This window comes from Chiloscyllium punctatum, chromosome 12, assembly GCF_047496795.1.
Source record: "Chiloscyllium punctatum isolate Juve2018m chromosome 12, sChiPun1.3, whole genome shotgun sequence".
NCBI lineage: Eukaryota > Metazoa > Chordata > Chondrichthyes > Orectolobiformes > Hemiscylliidae > Chiloscyllium > Chiloscyllium punctatum.
In genome coordinates this window covers 32934678-32960969 of record NC_092750.1, presented here as the reverse complement: position 1 = coordinate 32960969, position 26292 = coordinate 32934678, and the positions used below count along the sequence as shown (strand labels likewise).

Sequence of the window (26292 nt, the reverse complement as noted above, 5' to 3'; positions counted from 1 at the left end):
TTCTTTAGACTTTGTAGATACACCTGAGAGACTTGCTGGGCCATTTTAGAGGGCAGATGTCGGTTAAACCAGATAAGAATAGCAGATTTCCTTCCCAAAAGGATATTAGTGAATCAAATGAGTATTTTGAGAATTGGTTTCATTGTCAGTTTTTAATTCCAGATTTACTAATTGACTTTAAATTTGACCAGATAGGGATTCAGTGGGATTTGAGCCCATCTTCCCAGAGGATTTGCTTGGGCCTCTGGATTACAACTTGAGTGACATTGGTTATGATACCGCCACCTCTCTTAGCCCAATCAGAGTTTCAGGTTATCTGAGTTTGACTCATCACAATCTCACCGTAGAGGAATAGGGTACAAAAGTCAATTGGCAAAACCCATCTAAAGTAATTCAACAATATTGTAACTACAGTTCCCAATTCTGGGAATCAAAAAGAAGAAAGCTTTGAGGTGAGGGGGACCACTTGGTGGCAAGGGGTCTACTGACAGGAGAAATACCTGAGCCCATGATTTCTCTATCTAGCCCTGCCAACACATGCTGCTATTAAACTGGTAACCATAGTGTTGAAATTATTGGTACAACTGAGTTGAATTTTGTAGCACAAATATTTGGAGTACTTTATGGTAATGTTTACTAAATAAGGCTTTATTTGTTTAAATTCCAACTTATCCTTCGCAAAAAAAATGTAGGATATCTGTTATGAATAAATTCCAGTTACAAACAACATTTTATCTGTTAAGTCAAAATTTTGTTTTCAACTGGTTTCACTGCAATCATCTTTTAAATGTTTCATGTCAATGCATAGCAAAACTAAACACTTGTGCTTTAGATTAAATAATGGTCTCATTAGATTAATGTATATAAGTTAAAAAGGTGGCAAGTTCATTATTTAATATTGACATTTTTACATTTCATATATCAGCGAATTCATTTACTCAACTAAAAAGGCAAATATTCTTTGTTCATCGTGAAACATGCCATGCTTAATTAAAACAGATAAAGAATATAAACATTTTAAGGCAAACATTTGAATCTTTTTCTCAATTCAGTTTATCAATTCCCTTTTGAATGAACAAATATTACTTCACTGTGCATTTTGTAATAATGAACAAATCTTAATTTTTAAGGTATTGCTTACTCTACAAGAGAAGTGATTGAAAGTTCTTACCTTCTGCTGCTCGACTTTCTTGGCTTTTCAACATACAATGTGTCAGAGTTGGAATTTTTACCAGTGGCTTGCTTATGTTTTAAGGAGCTGGGACGCTTTCCATTTGCAATTTTGGACACATTGGCATTATTGAGATTGGCATTAGTGGAATTTGGAGATACCTTTCCTGAAAAACTATGATTAAATTGGTTATGTGATATGGAATTCTCAAAGTTGGATGAAGGTGGTGATTTTTCAGAATCAGTTATTGGTGGAGTTGAGGGTCGTTTAACCTGCAGAGGCCGCTGTGTAACATTTGTTTGCTGGACGAAGTTTTGTTCTATTACAGGTACATGGTTAACATGGTTGCCAAAAAGGCCACCACTTCTCTGAAAATGTCAAAAGAAAAATAGTTAAAATTGAGTTTCTTTAAGCATTATTATAAATATATTTAATCTTGTAGTATTATTATGTATCTTATATTTTTAAAATCTTTTTTTTATTCATTCACAAGATGAGGGCATCACTGGATAGACTAACATTTCTTGCCCAACCCTAATTGCCCAGGGAGCAGTTAAGAGTGAACCACATTGCTGGGCATCTGGAATCACATGTAGGCCAGATCAGGTGAGCTTGGCAGTTTCCTTCCCTAAAGGACACTAGTGAACCAGATGGGTTTTTCCTGACATTCAATAATGGATTTGTGGTCATTGGTAGACTATTAATTCCAGATTTTTATTGGATTCATATTGCACCATCTGCTGTGGCATAATTCGAACCTGGGTCGGCAGAACATCATCTTGGTCACTGGATTGACAGGCCAGTGATAAACCACTAGGCCATTGCCTCCCCTTTTATATAATGACTTTTTAAAGAACATTTATTTCAAGCCCAACAAAAAAAAATTGGCAATTTAGTGAGGAGATTGGGTCAGATTGAAGACATCCTGGTCGTAAGTGAGACAGAATGGGATTTCTGACCTTATCCTGGAGTCAGTTTTTTACAGTAATTTGCCTTTTTGTGAAGGCCCAATAAATGTACAGCAAACCAAGCATTTAACTGAGCTGAAGTGAGCCCTCATTGAGACCTCGGACTCCCAATGCCTGCTGCTGCTGGCCTATTCCTTACTGAGCTTCACTTGCAACAGTGTCACAGAACAGGAGTGAGGGAGCTGGCAGAAACATTACGATGGCTCTCAGTTGGGTACTGAGTGCCTTTGAAAGAGGTACAAGTGTGTTTAGTAAACTACAACATCTGGAACTAAATAAAGAATGTTACAATACATCAGAAGTAGAAGACCTTTAAAACAGAAGAAACAAGCTGCCTCAGGGAATTTTTGTGTGTGCAGATCCCCAGAGCCTGTGATGCTCCAAACCAGAATCTCAATGTGTAAGTAGCAGTATTAGCTCAAAGTACAAGATAAAACAACCTGCATGTTGAGTGTTCTATCTGCCACTATATGATTATAGTTGACAATATCCTAATTAGCAGTAGGTCACTTAATAGGAGGTCTTATTGTAGCAATGTAGAAAGTATCCACATGGACTGTAATATGAATGACAGGAAATTAATGAGGAAAAAGCAAAAATAGCAGTAACATAAATGTGTTGCTATAAAAGGGATGAACAAAGCACATGCGATGGAAGTTTTAGTGAATGTGTACGGGTTTCATTCACATGCAGAATGATACTTAATCAAAACCTAATTGAACAACAGCAATTGTTTGTCATTAAATGTCCTTTTTTATTGCAGAATTTTAATTGAAATAATTCTAAGTATAATTGAAAACTTTCCAATACTTTTATATGATTTAACTGTCTCACACTATTAGATGTGTATAAATAATGGTTTCAGTTTGCATATTGGTGTGTCATGGGCCCATGTGGAGCTGACAGACTCAAAACCATACCTCAGTAAATTGTTGTTATGTTAGTTTTTGTATATTACATTATCTCTGTCATGGTTCTATGACTCTTTTTTTATTTGGTCTGTGTTAACTCTCACTCATTTTTCATATTAGTTTGCTGGGCTTGACAGCAATGAGTGTAGGGTATTTACTCTTTATCTTTAAAATTACCTGAAGAATCCTTTAAGTAGAAATGACAGCAATATTTGTTAAGCCAAATGGTCTGTTCAATTTATGGAAGAGGCAACGTTTTTAGAGCATTAATTTTCATTACTTTTGACAAACAAATACTTATTGGAGACTCAAAGGGTATTTTACAGTTTGGATGCTAGTTTGCATTACATCAGGGAACCCACCGATAAGGGAACGTCAATAAAACCAAAACCTTTGAGCTAAATAGCCTCTTCTTTCTAAAATTTCCCACTATAAATACAGTAACAGAAATTTCATGAGACAATTGTCTATTACAGGGACATCCACAGCAACCTCAGTGGCATAGTGAGCAATCAATTATTTCAACTTTCACTAATGTTCGTAAGAGAAACAGACTGCCTCCTTAACTAAAGCATAATCAGCTAGAGCTTTTTTCAAGGATGATATCACGCAACAGGCAGTACCATTCAGGCCACCACTTACAGATCCTGTTCATTATCAGTATAATCAATATTAATGGAATAGATACTAATCATGAGGAATTTCTACCTCCGTTTTGTTAGCCAGGATATATTGGCTGCACTCCATTTTAAATTTTGTCTGTCTCTGATACTCAAAATAATACGGTGGATGCAAAAACATGTAATGTTACATATCATACATCCTAATACAGGCAGACTGGTAGTCAAGTTCAATGGATGCAAAAATACCCATTGTATCTCACCAGGAACTTTATATGTACTCACCTACATGTCAAAAAACATGTTTTGTTTAAAGCTTATGCTGGCACATGATGATAAATGGTGACCACAACATGCACCATCATCATGAGATGCTATTTTGTCATGTTCTACAATGAATTTCTGGACATTATGTCAACTCTCCTAGTTACTGGATGACACCACATCTGTGCCACCAATTAAAATAGTCAGTGGTATTAATGTGGTCAGTGCTACCATGTCTATGTGTGCTGCACAAACATGGTAAAATGAATGCATAATCAAGGCTAATGCCAAGCTAACCAATGTTTTTTTTATTTATATGCCTATATAGGTAAATTATTTCCATATTCCTTCACTGCAAATAGTTTGTGTAACTGAAAGTTTCTTGAGGCAACACAAAACAGGAGTTACTGAAGGGATGTTAACTTACTCTGTATATATCCTCATCCTCTTCTTGAGTCCCCTCAATAATATCCTCTTCCTGTAGATCACATGAAATTGCTCTACGAATTTCTGGTCCAATGTCATGCAGAGTTCTAAGCCCAGCCTAAAAAATAAAATGCATTATCTGGAAATGTCACTATATATTAATATCCCAAACACTCTTCTAGTGACATGACCAAGGATCTAGGCAAATTGACTGCTTTTGAGTCTGTGTTAATGTTATCTTCCAAGTAACCAAGGAAGGTACACAAGTGTGATGTGGATTCAGTTCTCTGTCTCCCTTACCAAAGAGAAACATCTTCTACTTCCACCTGATGGCCCAACTCAAATGGGAAACAGCTGGCTTGAAATGACATACTTTCATTTTGTGGTATAACTTGGTGAACTATTAGGCTACTACGTCAATGTTATCCAACATTTGGATCAGGAGGCTGGATTCATGCGGTATAATCTGTGTGTCAGTTAAATGAGTACACAGAATGCAAGCAACCCACATTGAAGGAAGTTCAAATATAAAAACCTATAATTTTCATTATAAAATTGGCTATCACTCCTGGAAGAATTTACTTTTGTTGGTTTATCGACAATATTGCCTGTTTTCATACTGTGGACAAAATAATGCCCACTATGAGAAGTGAGTATGCATCAACTGTGAATTGTAACTAGGAGTCTATTAAACAGTGAAATAACACAGGTAAGGCAAAACTCATGGATTGTTCACAAAATTGATGTAGATTTGGGTGTTGCTGAATCACAAGAGCTGCAATCCTTTTTTGAATCAGGTACAGTGCATAACTTCAGAGAGCAATGCCCAGCTGTGTTCTCAGAAGGCTTTTAAAGGGGAAACCAGTCAGCCACCCTGATCTCAGATGTGGCTGACACATAATACAAAAAAGGGAGGACTGTGGCAAGCAATATAACAACAAACTGTCAATCAAATCCTGGATTCTATCCTCAAAAAGATTATTAGGAAGAAATGATAGATAAGGTGTCATACACCTGAAACAAGATATTGTAACAAAACATATTGGCATTATTCAATAAATCTTATGAACTTAATACATACATTTTGTTGAGAATGGCATTACTCTGATGATGATGACATTGTCTGCCACCATCACTCTTGTATTGTCAGACAGCATCTGATTCCAGAATTAGCCAAAATTTCCTCTAATCATTTACAGGGAGACCAATGTCTTTTGTCTGTTTGGAGCTGCCATAAACTCTGTTCTCAAGCCAGTGATTTCATCCTTGTAACTCACCAGGATCTACTGCTGTACCTATGTTCAACCTTTTGTCTTATCAATACTATTTGGGGGAGTTGTTTCCTCCACAGATGGCTTGGTCATTTTAGGATCTCGGGCTTCTTGTCTCACCAAGAGGGGATGTGAGAAGGGAATGGGAGAAGGAGTTAGGAGAAGACTCTACATGGTTCAAAAAGAACAATTCTTCAATGTATTTTTAAAAACATACTGGTCACTGAACAATGAGAAAATTTTAGCTCCTGCTTCACCAATTATACAATTTCATAAAAGGACTTAAACCAGCCATTTATATGTGTAAGGTAAACAATACCTTTTTAGAAGCTGGCATGGACACCTGAAAAATATATTGACCTATTATTGGATGGGCATCTTTCAGACATAATATGGGTGCAAAATATTATTTCCAAAATAGATCATTGATGCATCTATTGTGTAACACAAGCAAACCAATGCCCAATTTCTGTCTCAAAGAGTGAGTAGCATTTTTAAAAAGAAATCATTCATGGGATGTGCTCATCACTGTCTATGCTAGTCTTTATTACTCATTCCACGCTGCTCTTGAGAAGTCATGGTGAACCACCTTGAATCACTGCAATCTTTATGTTACCTCTCCCTGTACTTAAGTTTCTTCTTTACCTGTTTTCTTCATTCCCTTTTAAACATAATGACCGAATCAGTTTTAGTAATCACATGATTATATAACTGCAGATTCAATAAACTTCTCAGATGGAGAAAAGGTGATAAATTGAACCTTGCTTTGCCCACTTTGTAGATGTGAGATGGAGACAAAGACACCAATTTCAGTGTTGTTTCCTGAGTATGAAGTACATCTAACACTATATTGAGCAGGGTAATATTCAAACACCATGCAGGCTACCTCGAACCAATACTGCTCCTTCCTCTCCCAAGGGTTTTATAGGTTGTTCAATGGTGTAACCAGAGATCAGAAAAGACAATGGTTGGAAGCTGCCATCTAAATTATAAATACTTACTTTTAAATTTAACACGGTGTAGCAGGAGAACAGCTCCAGCTAGCTATACTGTTCCTCTAGAGCTCCTGGAGCCCCATGCTAGCCATCATTCCATCCTCTTCTCCCTCCTCACTTAGCTGTGTGTGTGGCTGGTGAGGAAGATGGCCTAAATGATCCTCTTCAAAACAGTGAGCAGCCTAAGGACATATGATTAGTACCTGAAGCTTGCATGGAAGGTGCTGAGGTTTGGTTATGGCCTGAGTATTTGCAGCAATCCAAGCTTTCTGTACCTGAAACTGGGCCACAGGAGAGGGGGACAACAAATCATAGAATTCCTACAATGCAGAAAGAGGCCATTTGGCCCATCAACCCTCCAAAGAGCAAGCCACAGACCCAGCCCCAGGCCCCCACCACATCCCATAACCGCATTTACCTTGGCTAATTCACCTACCCTACACATTCCAGAATACTACAGACAATTTCAGCATGGCTGATCGACCTAATCTACAGATCTTTGGGCTATAGGAGGAAACCAGAGCACCCAGAGGAAATCCATTTCCACATGGAGAGAACATGCAAACTCCACACAATCACCTGAGCATGGAATTGAACTTGGGTCATTAGTGCTGTGAGACAGCAGCAAAAGGGGGACAAAAATCCATCTCATTCTTGGTGCATTTAGTGGATATACCCATTTCTTGATTTGCTTCTTGTGATGGGATGCAAAATTGCGAAAACACAGGATTTCTTAGTTGGTGCTTCACAGCGTGGATCCAGCACTACTTTTTCTGAGAAAAACGCTTCTCTTGTTTATTTTCTGGAATTAAGACAAAGTCTAACAATTTCCAGGTGGGAGGGAAGGCAGCTTTCTATCTTTCACATGAGAGATCTGTAAACAATGCAAGAGAAATCCCAGAATGGCTACTTTTTAATTTTCAGTAATGGGTATCCTGTTCAGTGAGCTGAAGTTGAGATAGTCTGCATTGTGTTGGATGGGTAGATCAATACTATTTGTGCAATTAACAAATTATATTCCCCATTATGGGAGAAATTCAGTATTGTGTAATGACATCTGGAATATAAATAATCCCTCAAATTGATGCATTTATATCTCCACCCATTTGCTCACTTTACATCAAGTGCAAGGTAACCCATTTTCAGGCCTATTTCACCTCCCCAAGAGCCCTTTTATTAATAAAAAGAGTGGGGTCATAAAGATTACTTAGTTATCATTTACATTCAGTCTGTTTACGTCCTCTTATCTATGAAAGCACACTGGTGATTGCCTAACTCTGAGAAACCTCAGGAAACAGCATTTCTATCATATTGAGAACTTCAAGGCAAGGTACTGTTGAAGAAGAATGTTGATATGTGGAGGAATTTTCTCAAACCTCCAGGTTTTGACAAGCTTTAAAGAAAAAGGGATGTATTGGATCATTGAGTGGCAGGAAGATGACTTAAATTACAGTACAGTTTGGTCATTGAATTTTTCAAGGCTGGATTGGAAAGATCTTTGATTGACAAGGGACTCAAGGGTTCTGGGAGGGCCAGCCAAGAAAGTGGAATTGAGACCACAAACAGATCAGCCATGAGATTATCACAGAGTGATGCAGGCAGGGTGCTCAACCTAAATCTTATGTTCATTTACTTTCTTGAGATGTTTTTTCTTATTATTTCATGGGATGTGGGCATCACTGGCAAGGCCAGCATTTGATACCCATCCCCAATTGCCCTTGATCTGAGTTGCTTGCTAAGTCATTCTGAGGGCAGTTAAGTGTCAAACACATTGCTGCATATTTGGAGTCACATGTAGGCCAGACCAGGAAAGGGGATATTTAGGAATACTTGGTAATTGAGGGTTCAGAGTAGACTTACCAGGATGTTACTGGGACTGGAGGATTTGAATTATAAGGACATTTTTCAATGAAAAAAAGAAGGTTGAGGGGTGACATTACAGAAGTTTATAAAATCATCAAGGTCATAGACAAAGTAAATAGCAAAGGTTTTTCTCCTAGAGTGGGTGAGTTCAAAATGAAAGGGCATATTTTTAAGGTGAGAGGAGAAAGATTTAAAAGGGACCTGAGGAGCAATTTCTCACACATAGTGAGTTCATTTGTGGAATGAACTGCCTGAGGAATTTGTAAATGCAGGTACAGTTTACAACATTTAAAAGAATAGAAAAGGTTAGGGGGATATGGGCTAAATGCAGGCAAGTGGGACTAGTATAGTTTGAGAAACTTAGTTGGCATGGATGAGTTGGACTGAAGGATCGGTTTCCGTGCTGTAACAACATGCCTATGGCAGAACATGCCTGAGGAGGCCCTTTGTCTCTCTTCTATGTAGTTAGCAGGTGCGTAAATAATCATAATGGGCACTGTTTAAAAAATGTACTTCAAGAAGTTCTTGCATGTTCGAATTAATAAGTTTTCTTTGTACTGCCATAGAGCTGCCTGAGGAACTGTAGCACACCAGGAATTAGACAGAGTCCATCCATTTGCCACCACACCACTTTCTGCAAGACACTCCAGAAGTGGGAAAGATGCTGGAGTCTATTATAAAGGATGAAATTACGGCACATCTGGATAATAGTAACAGGATAGGACAGAGTCAGCATGGATTTATGAAGGGGAAATCATGCTTGACTAATCTTCTTGAATTTTTTGAGGATGTAACTCGGAAGATGGACGAGGGAGATCCAGTGGATGTAGTGTACCTGGACTTTCAGAAAGCTTTTGATAAAGTCCCACACAAGAGGTTAGTGAGTAAAATTAGGGCGCACGGGATTGGGGGCAAAGTACTAGATTGGATAGAGAATTGGTTGGCTAATAGGAAACAAAGGGTAGTGATTAACGGCTCCATTTCGAAATGGCAGGCAGTGACCAGTGGGGTACCGCAGGGATCCGTGCTGGGACCGCAGCTTTTTACAATATATGTAAATGATATAGAAGATGGTATCAGCAATAACATTAGCAAATTTGCTGATGACACAAAGCTAGGTGGTAGGGTAAAATGTGATGAGGATGTTAGGGGATTACAGGGTGACCTGGACAAGTTAGGTGAGTGGGCAGATGCATGGCAGATGCAGTTTAATGTGGATAAATGTCTGGTTATCCACTTTGGTGGCAAGAACAGGAAGGCAGATTACTACCTCAATGGTATCAAATTAGGTAAAGGGGCTGTTCAGAGAGATCTGGGTGTTCTTGTCCACCAGTCAATGAAGGCAAGCATGCAGGTACAGCAGGTCGTGAAGAAGGCTAATAGCATGCTGGCCTTCATAACAAGAGGGATTGAGTATAGAAGCAAAGAGGTGCTTCTGCAGCTGTACAGGGCCCTGGTGAGACCACACCTGGAGTACTGTGTACAGTTCTGGTCTCCAAATTTGAGGAAAGACATTCTGGCTATTGAGGGAGTGCAGCGTAGGTTCACGAGGTCAATTCCTGGAATGGCAGGATTGCCTTACACGGAAAGACTGAAGCGACTGGGCTTGTATACCCTTGAGTTTAGAAGACTGAGAGGGGATCTGATTGAAACGTATAGGCTTATGAAAGGATTGGACACTCTGGCAGGAGGGAACATATTTCCGTTGATGGGGGAGTGCCGAACCAGAGGACACAACTTAAAAATACGGGGTAGACCATTTAGGACAGAGATGAGGAGAAACTACTTCACACAGAGAGTGGTGGCTGTGTGGAATGCTCTGCCCCAGAGGGCAGTGGAGGCCCAGTCTCTGGATTCTTTTAAGAAAGAATTGGATAGAGCTCTTAAAGATAGTGGAGTCAAGGGGTACGGAGATAAGGCTGGAACAGGATACTAATTAGGAATGATCAGCCATGATCATATTGAATGGCGGTGCAGGCTCGAAGGGCAGAATGGCCTACTCCTGCATCTATTGTCTATTGTCTATTGTCTATAGATAATGGTCAAGAATTTTCTGGGGTAGGGCATCTAATAGTGTGTGGCATTAGTTATAATTGATTGTGCATCTTCAAGATTTCAAAAATTGTTTGTACCTAAGAGCTGGAATTATAAGCTGAACACACAGCAACAAGACCAGCAGGATTTCTGGGACCTGAGTAATCAAGGCAACCAGTGGTGTTTTTCTTGAAACAACTGAAACATCAAGAACGATGAAATGTTGGAGAGTCATAGCCACAAATAAACTTCGTGGTTATCTTTCAGATAATCACTTATGAGATTGGTACCATTCAGGATTGGTTCATAAAAGGCTATTTTCTGAACAGCAACCACTCATTAAGTCTGCTACAGTTCGATATTCAGAGGGGATTTTTGATGCGCAGCTTTGAGCTGAAATGTGAGAGGTAATATTTGAACATGCAAATATCAGTTGAGTACCTTCAATAAGAAAAAGTTTTGCAAGCTCCCAATGAGGTTCAATGCATTACCATCCACTATAATCACATCCAGGGATCATCACTGTCCAGAAACTGACAGGACCAGCCACATAAATGTGCGATTACTTGAGAAGATCAGGGAATAATTATTCTACACCACATAGTTCATTGCCTGACTTTTGAAACTCCTTCCTACTAGTTTACAAGGCTCAAGTCAGAAGTTTAATGGAATTCTCTTCACTTACCTGATTACATGCAACTACAACTGCACTCAAGAAGCTTGAAATGGAATCTAGTCATGGAATTATCAATAGTCTGTCAATCATTTTAAACATCCACCTATTCAAACACCACTATATTCTCTCCAAAGTATGTATTGTGTATGAGAGATATTAACAATGTTCCAAACTGTCTAATTACATATTCCACATTTGCAACAAATGCCATTTATAAGAATATGGCAGCAAATTCATGGGAACATCAGAACTGTACTGTTGAAGATGCCATCGTTTGGATGAAATGTGGAACAGAGGATATTCCTGCACTCTCAAATGGACACAATTAATGCTATGGCACTATGAACAACTTGGGAATTCCTCCCACTCTCCTGACAAATCTTTATTGCTGACCAAACACCACCATAACACAATGATCTGGTCTTTACAGATTGCTGGTTGTAGGGCCTAGATAAATGATCACCAATTGGCTGTAGCATAACTTACAATACAGCAAATTAATAAGTTTTACAAAGTTGTTACTATTGTAACACATTTTGAGACGTTCTGAGGTCCAAGGCATTCTAAAAATGTAACTTTTTTCCTTTGATACTAATAATAGAATCCTTAAGAAAGGCTAATCAGTCCATCAAGTGGGTGGCACAGTGGCACAGTGGTTAGCACTGCTGCCTCACAGCGCCAGAGACCCGGGTTCAATTCCCGCCTCAGGCGACTGACTGTGTGGAGTTTGCACGTTCTCCCAGTGTCTGGGTTTCCTCCGGGTGCTCCGGTTTCCTCCCACAGTCCAAAGATGTGCAGGTCAGGTGAATTGGCCATCCTAAATTGTCCGTAGTGTAGGTAAGGGGTAGATGTAGGGGTATGGGTGGGTTGCGCTTCGGCGGGGCGGTGTGGACTTGTTGGGCCGAAGGGCCTGTTTCCACACTGTAAGTAATCTAATCTAATCTAAAGTCCACACCGACCCTCCGAACAGCATCCCACCCAGACTCACCCCCAGTCCCTCCCGTTACCCCGTAACCCTGCATTACCCGTGGCTAATCCACCTAATCTACACATCCCTGGACATTTTAGCACAGCCAATCCACCTAACCTGCACCTCATTGGACTGTGGGAGGAAGCCAAAGCAGCCAAAGGAAACCCATGCAGAAATGAGGAGAATGTGCAAACTCCATACAGACAGTCACCCGAGCTTGGAATTGAACACAGGTCCTTGGTGCTGAAAGGCAGTAGTGCTAACCACTGAGCCAGTGTGCTGTCCCTCCCTGGAGAGGACGCCTATTCCTTGCATCAATCATTGAAACTATTTATCCTATCAAGTCAAGTATTAATACATTCAGTCAATTCTAGCTTATATTAAGTTAAAGTCCATTGCTTATCTATATGTTTGGAGGTGATACGGTGGGGTGCTGGAAGGATCTGGTAAGGGATTGATCAATGAATGTCCATACTTGGGAAGCTAATGCCAGTTTCATTACAGATCTATCTGACCAATTGACAGACAAGGGATGGACCAAATGATCCCCCATTTCCTAGTGCAAGAGGGGATAAAAGCACATGGGCCAAATTGATTCAGTCAAGGTCAAGAACTCCAACCACCAGGGGAAAACTACATCTGACTCAAAACTAGTTAGAACCAAGAAGCTGACTTTATAAAAAAAAACAGCCTACCAACCTGCAAATACAATATTCATCAACATCCCTATTCACAAAAAATATGACTTAGCAGAAATAAATTAATTTACTATTAAAAGGTATGACAAACAAAGGGAAAGGCACAAAGCCTAAGTTCCCTGGTTGACAAAGGAGGTGAAAATTAACACTACAAAGAAAAAATGTACTTATGACAGTGTAAGGAGAAAATAAATTTAAAACCAAAAGGAATGCTGATAGTTTAGAGGGAGCAGATAAAGTAAATAAGAGAAAGAAAGATGAATTATAAGAAAAGACTAGCAGCTCACAAAGTTGAATACCAAAGTCTTCTATTGGTATAGAAATAGTAAAAGAATGGTTAAAGGAGGAGTAGGGTTGATTAGAAACAAAAAAAAAACACATGGAGGCTGGAGGTATGGCTGATGTGTTAAATGAATACTTTACTCCTCTACTTTTACAAAACAGAAGGATGCTGTCCAGCCTATAGTGACAGAGTAGGAATCTCATACTAACAGGGTTCCAAATTAATAAAGAAGGTGACTTCAATAGACTGTTGGCAATTAAAATAGACAAGACATCAGGACTGGATGAGACGCATCCAAGGATTTTGAAGAAATCGAGAGTAGAAATTGTGGAGACAATGGCCATAACCTTTCAGTCTTCCTTGGACTCAGGAGAAGAGCCAGAAGACTGGAGAAAGGCAAACATTACAGCCTTGTTCAAGAAAGGTTGCAATTTAATCCCAGAAATTACAGACCAGACAATTTACGTTCAGTGATGGGGAAACTTCTAGAAACAATTATTTTGGAGAGAATTAGTAGTTACATTTAAAAAGATGGATTGATAATCAGAGTCTAATGATCAATAGATATTTTTCAAGGCTGGAGGAAGGCTGTAGTGGAATTTCCTAGATGTCAATATTGGGATCCATGCAGTTCCTTCTGGATCTGGGTGTGCAAGGAATAATTTCAAAGTTTGCAGATGGCACAAAACTTGGAAGAGTTGTAAACTGTGAGGACAATGACGCTGAACTCCAAACGGATATTGACAAGGTAGTGGAGTGAGCAGGTAGGTTGCAGATCAGGTTCAATGCAATGATGTATGAGGTCATGAACTTTTGTAGGAAGAACACTGAAAGACAATATAAAATGGGAGATTCTGGAGCAGAGGGACCTGGGTGTATATGTGCACAGATCATTGAAGAAGGCACGACAGGAGGAGATAGCTATTAGCTGGTGCATTGTGTCCAGTTGTGGGTGCCACACTGTAGGCAAGATGTGAATGCATTGGAGAGAGTGCAGAAGACATTTACAAATGTGATTCCAGGATGAAAGATTTCAGTTATCAGGACTGTTTGAAAAAGTTGGGACCATTTCCTTTGAAGAGAAGGTGGCTAAAAGGAGATCTGATAGAAGTTTGCAAAATCATTAGTGTGCTAGATAGAATAGGGAGAAATTACTTTCATGTGTAAAAAGAATAACAGTGAGACAGAATTGATTGGAAGTGATGTACAAAAGGAGCAAGGGTGATGAGAGAGTAGTTAGGATATGGAACACATTGCCTGAAAGTGTCATGGGGGCAGGTTCAATTGAGGCATTGAATGATTATTTAGGAAAAAGCAAGTGTGCAAAGGTATGAGGACAAAGCAGGAGACTAGCATTAGGTAATGAAGCTCATTGAAGAGCTGTGCTATCTCATTGAGCCAAATGGACTGCTTCTGCACCATAACAATTCTTTGAATCTGTGAATTCTGATTCTCATATTCTTTTATATTAATCTGCGGTCTGTAAAATAAAACAGTTTAAATCTGGTCTCATTTTAGTAAGATGATTGCAGTCCATCCACTGAAAGCTTGGACAAATATACAGGAAGATGTAAGAAAATGGACAGATATGAATTCAGTTCTCTGTTTCAGGTATGGTAAAAACATCTAAAAACCTGGAGATATGAGGCCAAGGATTAATACTGGTGACTTCTTTTCATTCATGGGATCTGCTTGCCACTGACTGGGCCAGTGTTTTATGTTGGAGGTAGTAATGTTGTGATATCATATGTTTGGTAATACAGAAGCCCAGGCTAATAATCTGACAGTATGGGTTCAAATTCAGCAGGTTTTATTTTCAGTTCAATTAATAAATCTGGAATTGAAAGTAAGCCACAGTAATGGTGACTATGTTGATTGTCATAAAAACTCACCTGGTCATTTATGTCCTTTACAGAAGAAATACTTGCATCATTACTTGGTCTGGCTGTCACATGACACCAGACCCACAATGTCATTGACTCTTTTATGCCCTCTGGATTGGCCCTTAGTAAGTCATTCAATTCAAGGACAATTAGGAATGTTAGCAAATCCCAAATCTCATGAAAGAATAAAGAAAAAGTAAATGTCCCTGAGCGTGTCATCAGCCACCATCCTGATCCACTGCAATGTAATGGGGAGTAGGTCCACTGGTGTGCTATTAGGAAGTGAGCTCCATGATTCTGATTGTATTACAGTGAAGGAAGAGCAACATAGTTCCAAGTCAGAATGTGAGTGGTTTGAAGGGGAACTTGCAGCTGGCGGTATTCCTGTGCATCTGTTGACCTTGTCCTCTAAGTGCTACAGGTCTCAGGTTTAAAAGATCTTTGTTGAAGAATCCTTAATAAGTTGCTGCAGTTCAATATGTAGATTGTGCATACTGTCGCCGCTGTTCATCAGTGGGGAAGGGAGTGAATGTTCCAATGGAAGCTCACCCACTCAAAGAAATACATTTTGGGGCAGTCACCTTTCATCAGCAGGCTAATGTTTAGTCCTGGTGGGGTAAATGTGAAACAGCAATGGGACCGGGGGCAATGAATATACTGTGCAGTACAAAAGCACTCAGGGTCCATCTGGTTTCACAGCAATGAAGTAATGTAGTATGTTTAAAAACATTTACTTATCTTCTAATGACAGTGATTGTTTAAGAATCCTGAGACTGAATGTTAGCCAAAAAGAGGTATAGGCTTCTTGTTGACATTTGTAACAGTTCTGCCACTTGCTGATAGAAAGGGAGTTCCATATTTTGAACTAGAGACAGTGAAGGAACAGTGCTTTAGTTCCAGTATAGGATGGTGAGTGGCCTGGAAGGGAACTTGGTTGTGGTAGTGCTTTCACATATCTGCTATGTCTGTTCTTCTAGGTGACAGAGGTTGTGGGTTTGAGAAGTACTGTTGAAGGAATCTTGGTGAGTATTTAACTATTGGTGGCGTGGGTAGACACTTACTCAAAAGTAAATTAATCAGCTTCTAAACCTGAAAGAATTTTAACAAGACTCCAAATTTTTCAAGGCAATTTTAAAAGAATTCACAAAAAATGCTCCCATGCATGATGGTTAGTATATAGTAGCTCATTAGCTGCATTATTTTTGACCACAAGACAGAACTGATGTCTACACAGAGGGTTTAGCACTCCTACCCATCTTTGTGGGTGGGGGGACTGTCTTTGTGGAGACAGAAACAACGTTAATGTTTCTAAAGAACTCAAAATGTTAACTCTGTTTCTCTCTTCACAGATTCTGCCAGACCTGCTGAGTTTCCCTTGCACATAGTTTTTATTTCGTCTGTTGCCTTGCCACAGTAGTGCTTAGGAGAATTGTTAATACATAAAGGATGCAATAGACAATATCTGGTATTTCCAAAGGAAAGGACCAGGGAAAGGCAAAATAAACACAGGAAACTGGGCAGAGTTGCAAAAAAGCAGGCAGTGCATTCCATAAACTTGTCACTAAATAGGATTTCCCTCATATTACCTCTCATTTTCCTGTCTTAAACCTATGTCACCTGGTTATTGATTCTTCAGATATTATTCATTCTTATCCAAAATCCTCTGATTTTGACCACCTCTGGCAAAGCTCCCTCTTAATCTTCTCCATATGAAAAACAGCAACACTTGTTCTCCAATCTAGTATTTCAGCTTCAACATAGCAAGATGATATAATGAGAGGGGAGATATAGTTTAATAGCTGCAGTTTAGGGGATATTGCTGACTGGGTAAGATAAAAAAAAGTGACATCACAGGGAACCGATGGGGTGATTGGTTCGTGATTTTAAAAACTTTTTTTGAAAGAAGGGATTAACTGAGAAACAACAGGAATAAGTCAAACTCAGGACCAAATTGTAAAGTCATAAATAAGCAAAGACTTGTAAGGAAAATAAAGTTGCATAAGCAAATTAAGTTTAATACTAAGTAAGAAAGTTCAAGTGAATTTAATTTCAAGGCATGACTGAAACAGATCAGTTAAGTAGAATGTGGGAAGTTAGGGACCCTAATGAGGTTCTAGACAACCAAACATGCAGGGAGAATTTCAAGCTGCAGGAACATGATCTTCAGGTTTTGGAATCTGAATGATGATTGGAGATATTGGCTTATCAGTGAGGCTGAGTGTTACATGGATAACAGGTTCAGAGAGGTGGTCAGGTCACATCGTGGCTTAAGAGTCGGAAGGAAGGAAGGGAATGTTGACTGCAAAGCAGTCCAAGAGAGAAGCAGATAGACATTGGAAGAATCCTCTGACATCCTGCTCACAATACGGTTTGGGAACAGAGTGCAGACAGAGCCATGGTTATGGCGCCGCCAGTGACTCAGCCATTCAGGAGGAAAGGAAGAAGAACGGAGCAGCAATAGTGATAGGGATTGATTAGTTAGGGGAACAGACGGACATTTCTGTGGCCTTCAATGATCCAGGATGTGGCTGCAAGCCATTATCCAGATGTTATGGAACAGACCAAACCCCCTTAAAATATACCTAACTTTTTCTTATTTTAAAGGTTATTACAAGGTGTTGCATTCCAGATGCAATTCGATTGGTTAAACTACTGGATTTAAATCAAAGCACACTTTATTCATCTGCTTTAAGTTAAAATACAACAAAAGAAAGAAGGAATTGAAATAACGACTCTATTGGAAAACTTAATAGCATATTAGTTACAATAATTATTACTTATTAACTTTTCCAATATAATAAACATCCCTTAAACACATCCTTGGCAAAAGACAAATTCAGAAAACACATTGTCTCACATGCAACTCCAGTAACAGAAAGAGGACCCCAGCTTTTGGCTATAACTGAGAAGGGGAAAATCAGCTTTCACTTCTTCAAGACACCAACAGCAACTGCTGAAAAACTAAAACCTAAAATTCTTGGTTTTGTGACAGCTTGACTATACCCATTCAGGCTGCTTCAATTGTTCCAACTTTTAAAAAAAACTTCAAGGCCTCACAAGCCGTTTACTCTCAGGGCTCTGCTGGACTGCATAATATCGCAGCCTTAAAAAACGCTCTTAAAAAAAAGGACAAAATAACCTCTTAGAGCCATAGTATCGTCACATGAGGGAGGATGAACAGCCTGAGATTATGGTACCATTGACTTAGGCCAGATGGGGGCTGTGGCCTTGCAATCAGATTTTTAGGAGCTAAGTAGGAAGTTAGTAGGCAAGACCTCAAATGTAGCAATCTTCGGATTACTCCCAGTGCTACATGCAAGTGAGTACAGAAAGATGAGAAAAGGCAGATGAATGCATGGCTGGAAAGACAGTACAGGAAGGAGGGCTTTAGATTCCTGGGAGAGAGACTGGAGAAGATAGCATCTATATGAGTTGGGACTAAGATCCTTGTAAATCATTTTGCTAGTGTGATTGGGAAGGTTTTAAAGTAACTTAATAGGTATGAGTAATCCCAAGGAGAAGAGTAGAAGCGCAGACAAGGCTTTACAAAATACTTAGAGATGCAACTGGCACGAGCATAGACATTGCAAGATAGGTGAAATCAGAGTAAGGAAGAAAAATATAAAGTCTAAATCAGGGTTGTTGTGCATACATGTGAATGTGTGGAGTATAGTAAACAAATTTGGAGAGTTACAATTACAGTTGCAAATTGCTATATGGAATTTTGATACTGTGGTGATAAGACACCTTTGTGGTCAAGGAAGGGCAACACTGGGTGTACATATTCCTGGGTACAAGGTATTCAAAAAAAATAGAAAAGGAAGAAACGGAAGGGGGTAGCTACATTGGTTAAGGAGAGCACTGTAGTGCTGCAGAAAGAGCAAGTCTCAGAGGGTCCAAACACAGAATCAAACTAAGTAACAAAAAGGATACAATTTAATTTATAGATGTTGTCTATCACCTACCAATTAGTGGAAAGAATGTAGAGGAACAAATCCACAGGAAATTATATTCGGATCGCAACATTACAACATAATTATAATGCAAAACTTCAATTAGACAAACATAGATTGGGATACTTGTACATTACAGGAAAACAAGGGGCAAGTGTTCCTCAACTGCATGCAGAAGAGCTTCCTCCAACAGTAGGAAAAAAGACTCAGTTGCAACATGGTCACAAAATTGATAATAATCAGACAATTTCAAAGTCTGTAGATAACAGAAAACCGTGAGAAGGACAATGTAGAATTCCAGAAGGACATTGTCACGTCAGTGGAGTGGACAGGTAGGTGGCAGATGAGTGGCCATCTAATGGAGAGAAATGTGAAGTAGTAAGGGGCAAGAACAGTGTTCTTACTTTGATCGAACACTGAAAAATAATACAAAATAGGGGTACAATTACTCCCAGTGCCACATGCAAGTGAGTACAGAAAGATGACAAAAGGCAGATGAATGCATGGCTGGCAAGACAGTATAGGAACGAGGGCTTTAGATTCCTGGGAGAGGCGCTGGAGAAGATAGCATCTGTACGAGTTGGGACTAAGTTCCTTGTAAGTCATTTTGCTAGTGTGATTGGGAAGGTTTTAAAGTAACTTAATAGGTATGAGTAATCCCAAGGAGAATAGTAGAGACACCTGAAGTAAGTCATGAATATATCCACAGGTTATTGAAAGTGGCATGAAAAGTCTAGCAGTCAGGAAAGCACGTTGTATCCTCAGCTTTCTTAATAGGGGATCTGAGTACAAGTTTAAGGAGGTGATGTTAAACGTATACAAGTTCAACCTCAGATGGAGGATTGTGTACAGTTTGACCACCACATTATAGGAAGGATGTGAAAAGTGGAGAGAATGCAGAAGTGGCTTACAAGATTGGTTCCAAAGATAAGAGACTTCAGCTATGGGAATAGATGAATGAGATGGGATGGTTCCCCTCAAAGAGAAAAAAGGCTCAAAAGTGATCTAATAGAGATTTTCAACATTGTGAGCATGCTAGATAGAGTGGATAGGGAAAACTGTTCTGGCTTATAAAAGGAACAAGAGGGCATAGATTTAGAGTGATCGGCAAAAGATAAAGTGAAGAAAAACCTTTTTCATTCAGCAAGTAGTCAGGGTATGGAATGCACTGCCTGGAAGTGTGGTAGAAGCAGGTTCAATTGAGACACTCAAGAGAGCATTCGATGATTATTTGGATAAAAATAATGCACCAGGGTATGGGGATAGATTGAGATTTGGCACCAGGTGATGATGCTCAGTTAAAAAGCTGGTGCAGGCACGATGGTCCAGGCAGCTTCCTTGTAAACTGGAATAATCTATTAGTACAAAATTTAATGTAATGGGTCCAGACAGAAGGCCTTTTATTCTTTTTCCAAATATATCATTCCTTTTCTAAATTATAATGCTCATAATTAGTGATAGTATGCCTGCTGAACTAATGCTTTACACAGAAATAAGATAGCTTCCTGAACTCTTTGCTTTATTTACGAGGTTTAGGATTCCATCTGGGTTATTAACTGTTTTCTTAACCTGTACTGCCACCTTCAAAGATTTGTGCACACATCCACACTGCACTCGTGTTGCCTAGTGATTAAGGTTTTGTGGTGACTCATAATTTGTGATGCTGGGACAGTTCAGGAATTAATCTTTTACTGATTTAATGAGAATTCTATTGTTCAAAGATAAAAATCACACAACACCAGGTTATAGTCCAACAGATTTAATTGGAAGCATACTAGCTTTCGGAGCGCCGCTCCTCCATCAGCGTTGTACATCCCAGTCCAACACCGGCATCTCCAAATCATAACTGTTCAAAGAGTAATTTTTCCATGGAGAAAGATATTTCCTAAACTATATCCTGCCTCTTCTACATAATTTTGCTTCTCAAAACTGTGATATTAGGATGTATAATTTGCAATACTGCAATAATCTTTTTTTGAGAATTTTGCATGGCCCCATGGCTTGAGAACTTGATTTAGGTCCTGAGGGCAGAATGAGCCTCATTGTATTCATTCATGGTACTGTGTGGTTGTGGTGTTAGCAATCAATCTCTCAGAAATCATCCACTGAAAGTTTTTGAACAATTGGAGACACTGTGGATTGTTATAGGGTAAAGGAATCTAAGTGTCTGAATGTTTGGTTGCCACCTGCAGGAATAAATGTTTACTGAGTAAAACCTGATGGACTATAAATTGGTATTGTGTGATTTTTAACTTTGTCCATCCCAATCCAACACCAGCACCCCCAAGTCTGAGTGAAACTGTCCTTGTTCCACAAGCACATTGATAATACCCTGCTCTATCCTAAATTATTACCATCAACTGTATTTGGCAATCAGACATCTTTTCAAAAAATCTACTGAAATGTTTATTTTGCACAAAAGGCGAAATAATCTCCAGAGTTTCCAAAGGAAAAAAATCATCAGCAAAACCTAATTATTTAAATAATGAAAAATCTGCATTTGACGATTTTAAGTTACATATACAGTTAATCCATCTTTGGCAACTTTGATTTAGTCAGATATATCTGATTTCACCTGATTTGGTTTGGTTTGTAATTGGTGTTAGATCAATGACGAAGATTTCCATTAATGTGAAAATGCAGCTTCTCCTAAAACTTTGTATCCTCAAATCTAAAAACATGACCTAAAGCAACAAATTGGTATGTACTTGGATTTCCTGTCATTACTTTTATGTAAGTATCATCTTAGTATGACAGTTTATTCAGTACAAGTTTACTTATTGCTTTAAGAAAAATACAGTATAATAGATTGCATCATTTGTAACTTCTTAGAATTTACTATTGTCAAATTAATAAATAAAATCTGGAATTCTATTATAGTATTTTACAATTTTTAAACAGTACTTTGGAGTTAAATTCTACAATTCTGTTTTTTTAATGAAAGTAACAGTGGGCTTGATGAGGCTCATCAGTTGCGTGATACATAGACATAAATTAAATCTAATCTTCTGAATGAGGAGGGTCCACAATGATGTGGTAGGTGGGCCAGACTTTCTGACAATAGGCAATCTCCTGCAGATTGCCACTCTGGCCTTCTTTTTATGTTATAAGAGAGTTGCACATTTCTGAGAGGAGATTTCACTCAGGTCTCCCTCAGAAATGTGCAACAGTACTTCCACTTTGACAGTTCTTTCTTGGCGTGGAACTCTGAGAAAAGCAAATCACTTTCCCTTTTCGCAGCAGTCAGCTGGCCCTGACAGACACTGACAACTATTGTCAAAGAATAAGTACAAAAGGTAAATGTGATGTTCGGGTGCTGGGACAGTTAGTTGCCAGGTGGATGGGGTGGGGCTGTTAGGATGAGGATAAGGGAGTAAGTAAATAAATAAGTAAGTAGATACCAAATAGATCAAGTGCCAGCTGGACAGGGAGTAAAGTGCCACCTGGGTAGGGTGCCAGATGGGAAAAGGGTCAGGTGACAGCCAAGTAGGATGCAAGGGGCAGACAAGTGTTTAAGGTAGGTCAAGTTGGTTGGAAATGTTGTTTCTGGTGGAGGATATGTGGATGTGTCAGTTCTGTGGAGTTCAGTTGGGTCTGGTGACAGGATGGTCGGGATGTCCAGTCCAGACCAGTCCTATGGGCACAGGGAGATAAATGAGTGGGTCTTGCTGCAGGACAGTTGAGCCCAACAGGAGGTGGAGATGGAGTGTGGGGATCCAGTTGGGTGGCAGGGACATGGGAGGTCAGGAGTCAGGTCAGGTAAAATGGACAGCAGCTGAGGGGGATGTGGCAATTGGTCTGAGCAATGGGGAAGGTTCAGAGGTTAGGTCAGGTCTGCTAGTGGTCTCAAGGGGTGAGGGTGGGATTCAGGTGTGGATTGGAGAGGGGTGTGGTGTCCAGTCCTGGCGGATGGGGATACTTTGCAATTCTGGAGGCATTTGATCAGATTCTGGGGGTTGTAAGTAGTGAGAGTATGATGTCAGTTAGTAGTTACCCGAGAGTTAAACTATGTGTTTACTGTCCTAACTTTTCCTATGTAACTATTTTACTTAATTACACTGGAACTGTCTGAAGTCTCCTATTTAAATGGAGATTGAGAGAGAATTCCAGGTAAAGAGCACCTGCCTAGCAGAAAGTTCAAATTTCCAGCCAATTCCTTAAGTAATGAGAATTTTGTTCTTGCCTATCTGGTAATAACTAGAGAAACACCCACCAGTATCCCCTTCCAATCCCAACTGATACAGTATCTTCCACTCGAAAAGAGCTGCCAAGCTTAACAGGGGACTGGCAACTCTCCAATTCTATCATTGACACTGGGAGCAATGGCGTCTGCTGAGATGACAGCATCACTCAAGGTTCAGCTGGAAAACAAAGGGATGGTAGCTTGCCGGGATAGATATTTGGGCACTAGTGATGGCCATCCTGAGGAGTATTGATGAAGCGAGCAGTGAATTCTCCCAGTGGGTTGCAATGATGCATTTGTCCTTGTTACTGGGATGCCTTCTTTGGGGTGTGGGTTCCCAATCAGAGATACCAAATCTGCAAGCAAGCCCACAAATGGCATGATTCTCCTTGCACCCACCACTCAAATTGCCAGCAGTGACAGAAAGAACCACTTAAGGATCCATCATTGGGCTACCTGCAACCTACTGTTAAACTACACAGGGAGATTGGAAGATGATGCATGAAATGTTGTAGATATTATGGGGCAGTCAGTCAGGCTGCCTTTTGTTCCTCAGAGGCGCTTGACAGACCAGCAGCATAACCTAGCTGAAAATGTGTTGCTGGAAAAGCCCAGGTCAGGCAGCATCCAAGGAGCAGGAGAATCAACGTTTCAGGCATGAGCCCTTCTTCAGGCTCATGCCCGAAACGTCGATTCTCCTGTTCCTTGGATGCTACCTGACCTGCGCTTTTCCAGCAACACATTTTCAGCTCTGATCTCCAGTCCTCACTTTCTCGTAGCAACTAGAATCAAGGACGCCAGATGGGGCGATGGTAGAAGTCACACATGCGGAAAGCTGCTGGCCAACTCCAGCCCTCTCAGCATGTAGGATCTTGGTTGTTACAAGTTGGAAGCTGTTGGGAAGGGAGCAAGAGGAATCAGCAGGAAGAAAAGGGAGGTGTTTCTCAGAATCTGCAAGCAAACTTGCAGAAGTTTCCTATTAATTGTCCCTTAATACCAGTGTGATTAATACCAGAAGCAGCAAGAGAAGGAGCTTAAGAGCCTTACTTGGCTGAGGGTCAGGAAGTGTATCCATGGGTCTTCCTACCTCAGCCTTAATCGGGGTGTAGGCGGGTAGGTGGTGGGGTCCCACCTTTCACTTTCCCTCCAAAATGTTCCCCTTTACAAACTCACCACACTCACCAAGGGTGCAAGATTCCACTTGACAGTCAGTGTTCTGATATCTCACTCAATTTTACATATCCCCAGCATCCCAGTTTGTTCCTGAGGATACAATAGGTTCCAGCCAAAATGTTAGATTTTACATATATACTGATGACATCCAGCTCTCCCTCACCTCCACCTCTCTTGATCCTTCCCCTGCCTTTGATAGCCAGATTGCTTGTACAAATGATTGGAAAATCTGCTTCCACCTTTGGAAAATGATGTTAATTCCATTCCCTTGTCACTAACTTCATCTCTCTTGATCCTGATGAAGGGCTTTTGCCCAAAACGTTGATTTCGCTGCTCGTTGGATGCTGCCTGAACTGCTGTGCTCTTCCAGCACCACTAATCCAGTATTTGATTTTCAGCATCTGCAGTCATTGTTTTTACCTCATTGTTTTTACCAAGATCACAGGACAATCAGGACTATTCATAAACTCACGTTCTGATGTGACCCTGGATTAACCGTTCAGAGGATACAGAAGTTTTGGAGGAGATGCTAGCATCTGAAAGTATTGAGAATTTTAGTGTATAGTAGTACTGGGAGATGTTAAGATACGGAGTGTTCAAGAAACCTATTGTGTGTGCATGTTGAGTGTTACATACAACAGAGATGGAATATTAAGGTCTGATAACGAAAATGAGGGATGCTAGATTTGGTAGTGAGTAGAATGAGAGGATTAGGAAGAGAACTCCTGGTTCACCAATGGTTGGAATTCTGCATGTTTGACAGCATTTGGAGATCTTCAGTGCTGGAGTAATGGAAATATTAGGTTGTAATATCTAATCAGTGTGCTCAGGCAGGGCTGAGGAGAACCAAGGCTGAAGCTAATTATTCACCAATCAATTGTGTGTATTTAGGAGGGCGAAGACTGGTAGCATGATGGTTAGGTGTGAGTCATAAACCAGAATAAGCCAATCAGAGGTAAACAGAAAAAATAGCATACTATAAAGTGAAGGTCAGTTATCATAAAATAGCATGGTAGAATAGTGCAAGAGAAAAATCATAATGAAAATATGGATGACTGTTATATAAAGTAAATGTTACATTTATGTAAAGTACATGTTTATGAAAAACTCAACATAGCATTATGATATCAGCTCCTAATTAACAAAGGCTTTTTTCTGTATATTTGACAATAAGACAAAGTACAATGCAAAGAAGTTCACATGGTTTATCAACCTTACACAAGATAAAACTAAAATAAGATCCAAAAAATCAGAACTTGCGTTTATTAATTTGTGTTTATAACAGAATAACTATGCATGTGCAAATATTAGGATTACATATATATGTTCTTAAATGTGTATATAATTAACAGAAAAAATTTAACTTTTTGTTCAGTATTTCATTTAAGATGCAGTTGGAATTCCAGAATTTGCTGTTCACGATCCTTTCCATACTATGCACCATTGTGCACCATTAGTCTGACATCTTAATACTGAGCAGCATATCAGAATGATAGCTCACATATAATACAAATCTTATTTTAATGAATTGTATTGAATACTTCTCTGCAGCACCAAGGTTCATAATAAATCAATTTTTAAAAGTTTAATAACAAGAAAAAGAACATAAAATATGACGACTCTTGAGACTTTAGACCAGATTCTAACTCCTGATCGGAGTCCTGCACCCAAATACAATGGAAATGGTGGCTCATTCAAGGGATTTTAGGAATCATTAGTTTAGGAATTTTAGTTGAAGCTAATGGAACAGCCCTCAGCAGTTAGTTATTGTTTGAAGGAGGGATGGAAAACTCAGTGTAGAATCTTACTCCTGTTGGTTTACAAAGCAATCAGAAAAAAAAACACATTTACTAACCTTTATGGGCCTCTTCTGGCATTGCTCCTGTTTGCCAGCAAGTTGCCTATGTTGGGCAAATTGTAACAGCTCCCCCTGCAGGCTTAAGGTTAATA

The 26292-nt window shown here is 39.6% G+C and overlaps 1 protein-coding gene across 6 annotated transcripts in view; it reads right to left on the bottom strand.

The window, feature by feature from the left end:
- Nucleotides 1–26292, bottom strand: part of LOC140483762 (voltage-dependent L-type calcium channel subunit alpha-1D-like) — a 600966-nt gene that overhangs the window by 37855 nt on the left and 536819 nt on the right. For all 6 annotated transcript variants that reach the window (XM_072582290.1, XM_072582291.1, XM_072582293.1 and 3 more), the window contains 2 exons: nt 4362–4478; nt 1172–1539 (listed from right to left, as the gene is read on the bottom strand). In XM_072582290.1, coding sequence (XP_072438391.1) covers nt 1172–1539; nt 4362–4478 — 485 coding nt within the window. The remainder of the gene's footprint in view (nt 1–1171; nt 1540–4361; nt 4479–26292) is intronic.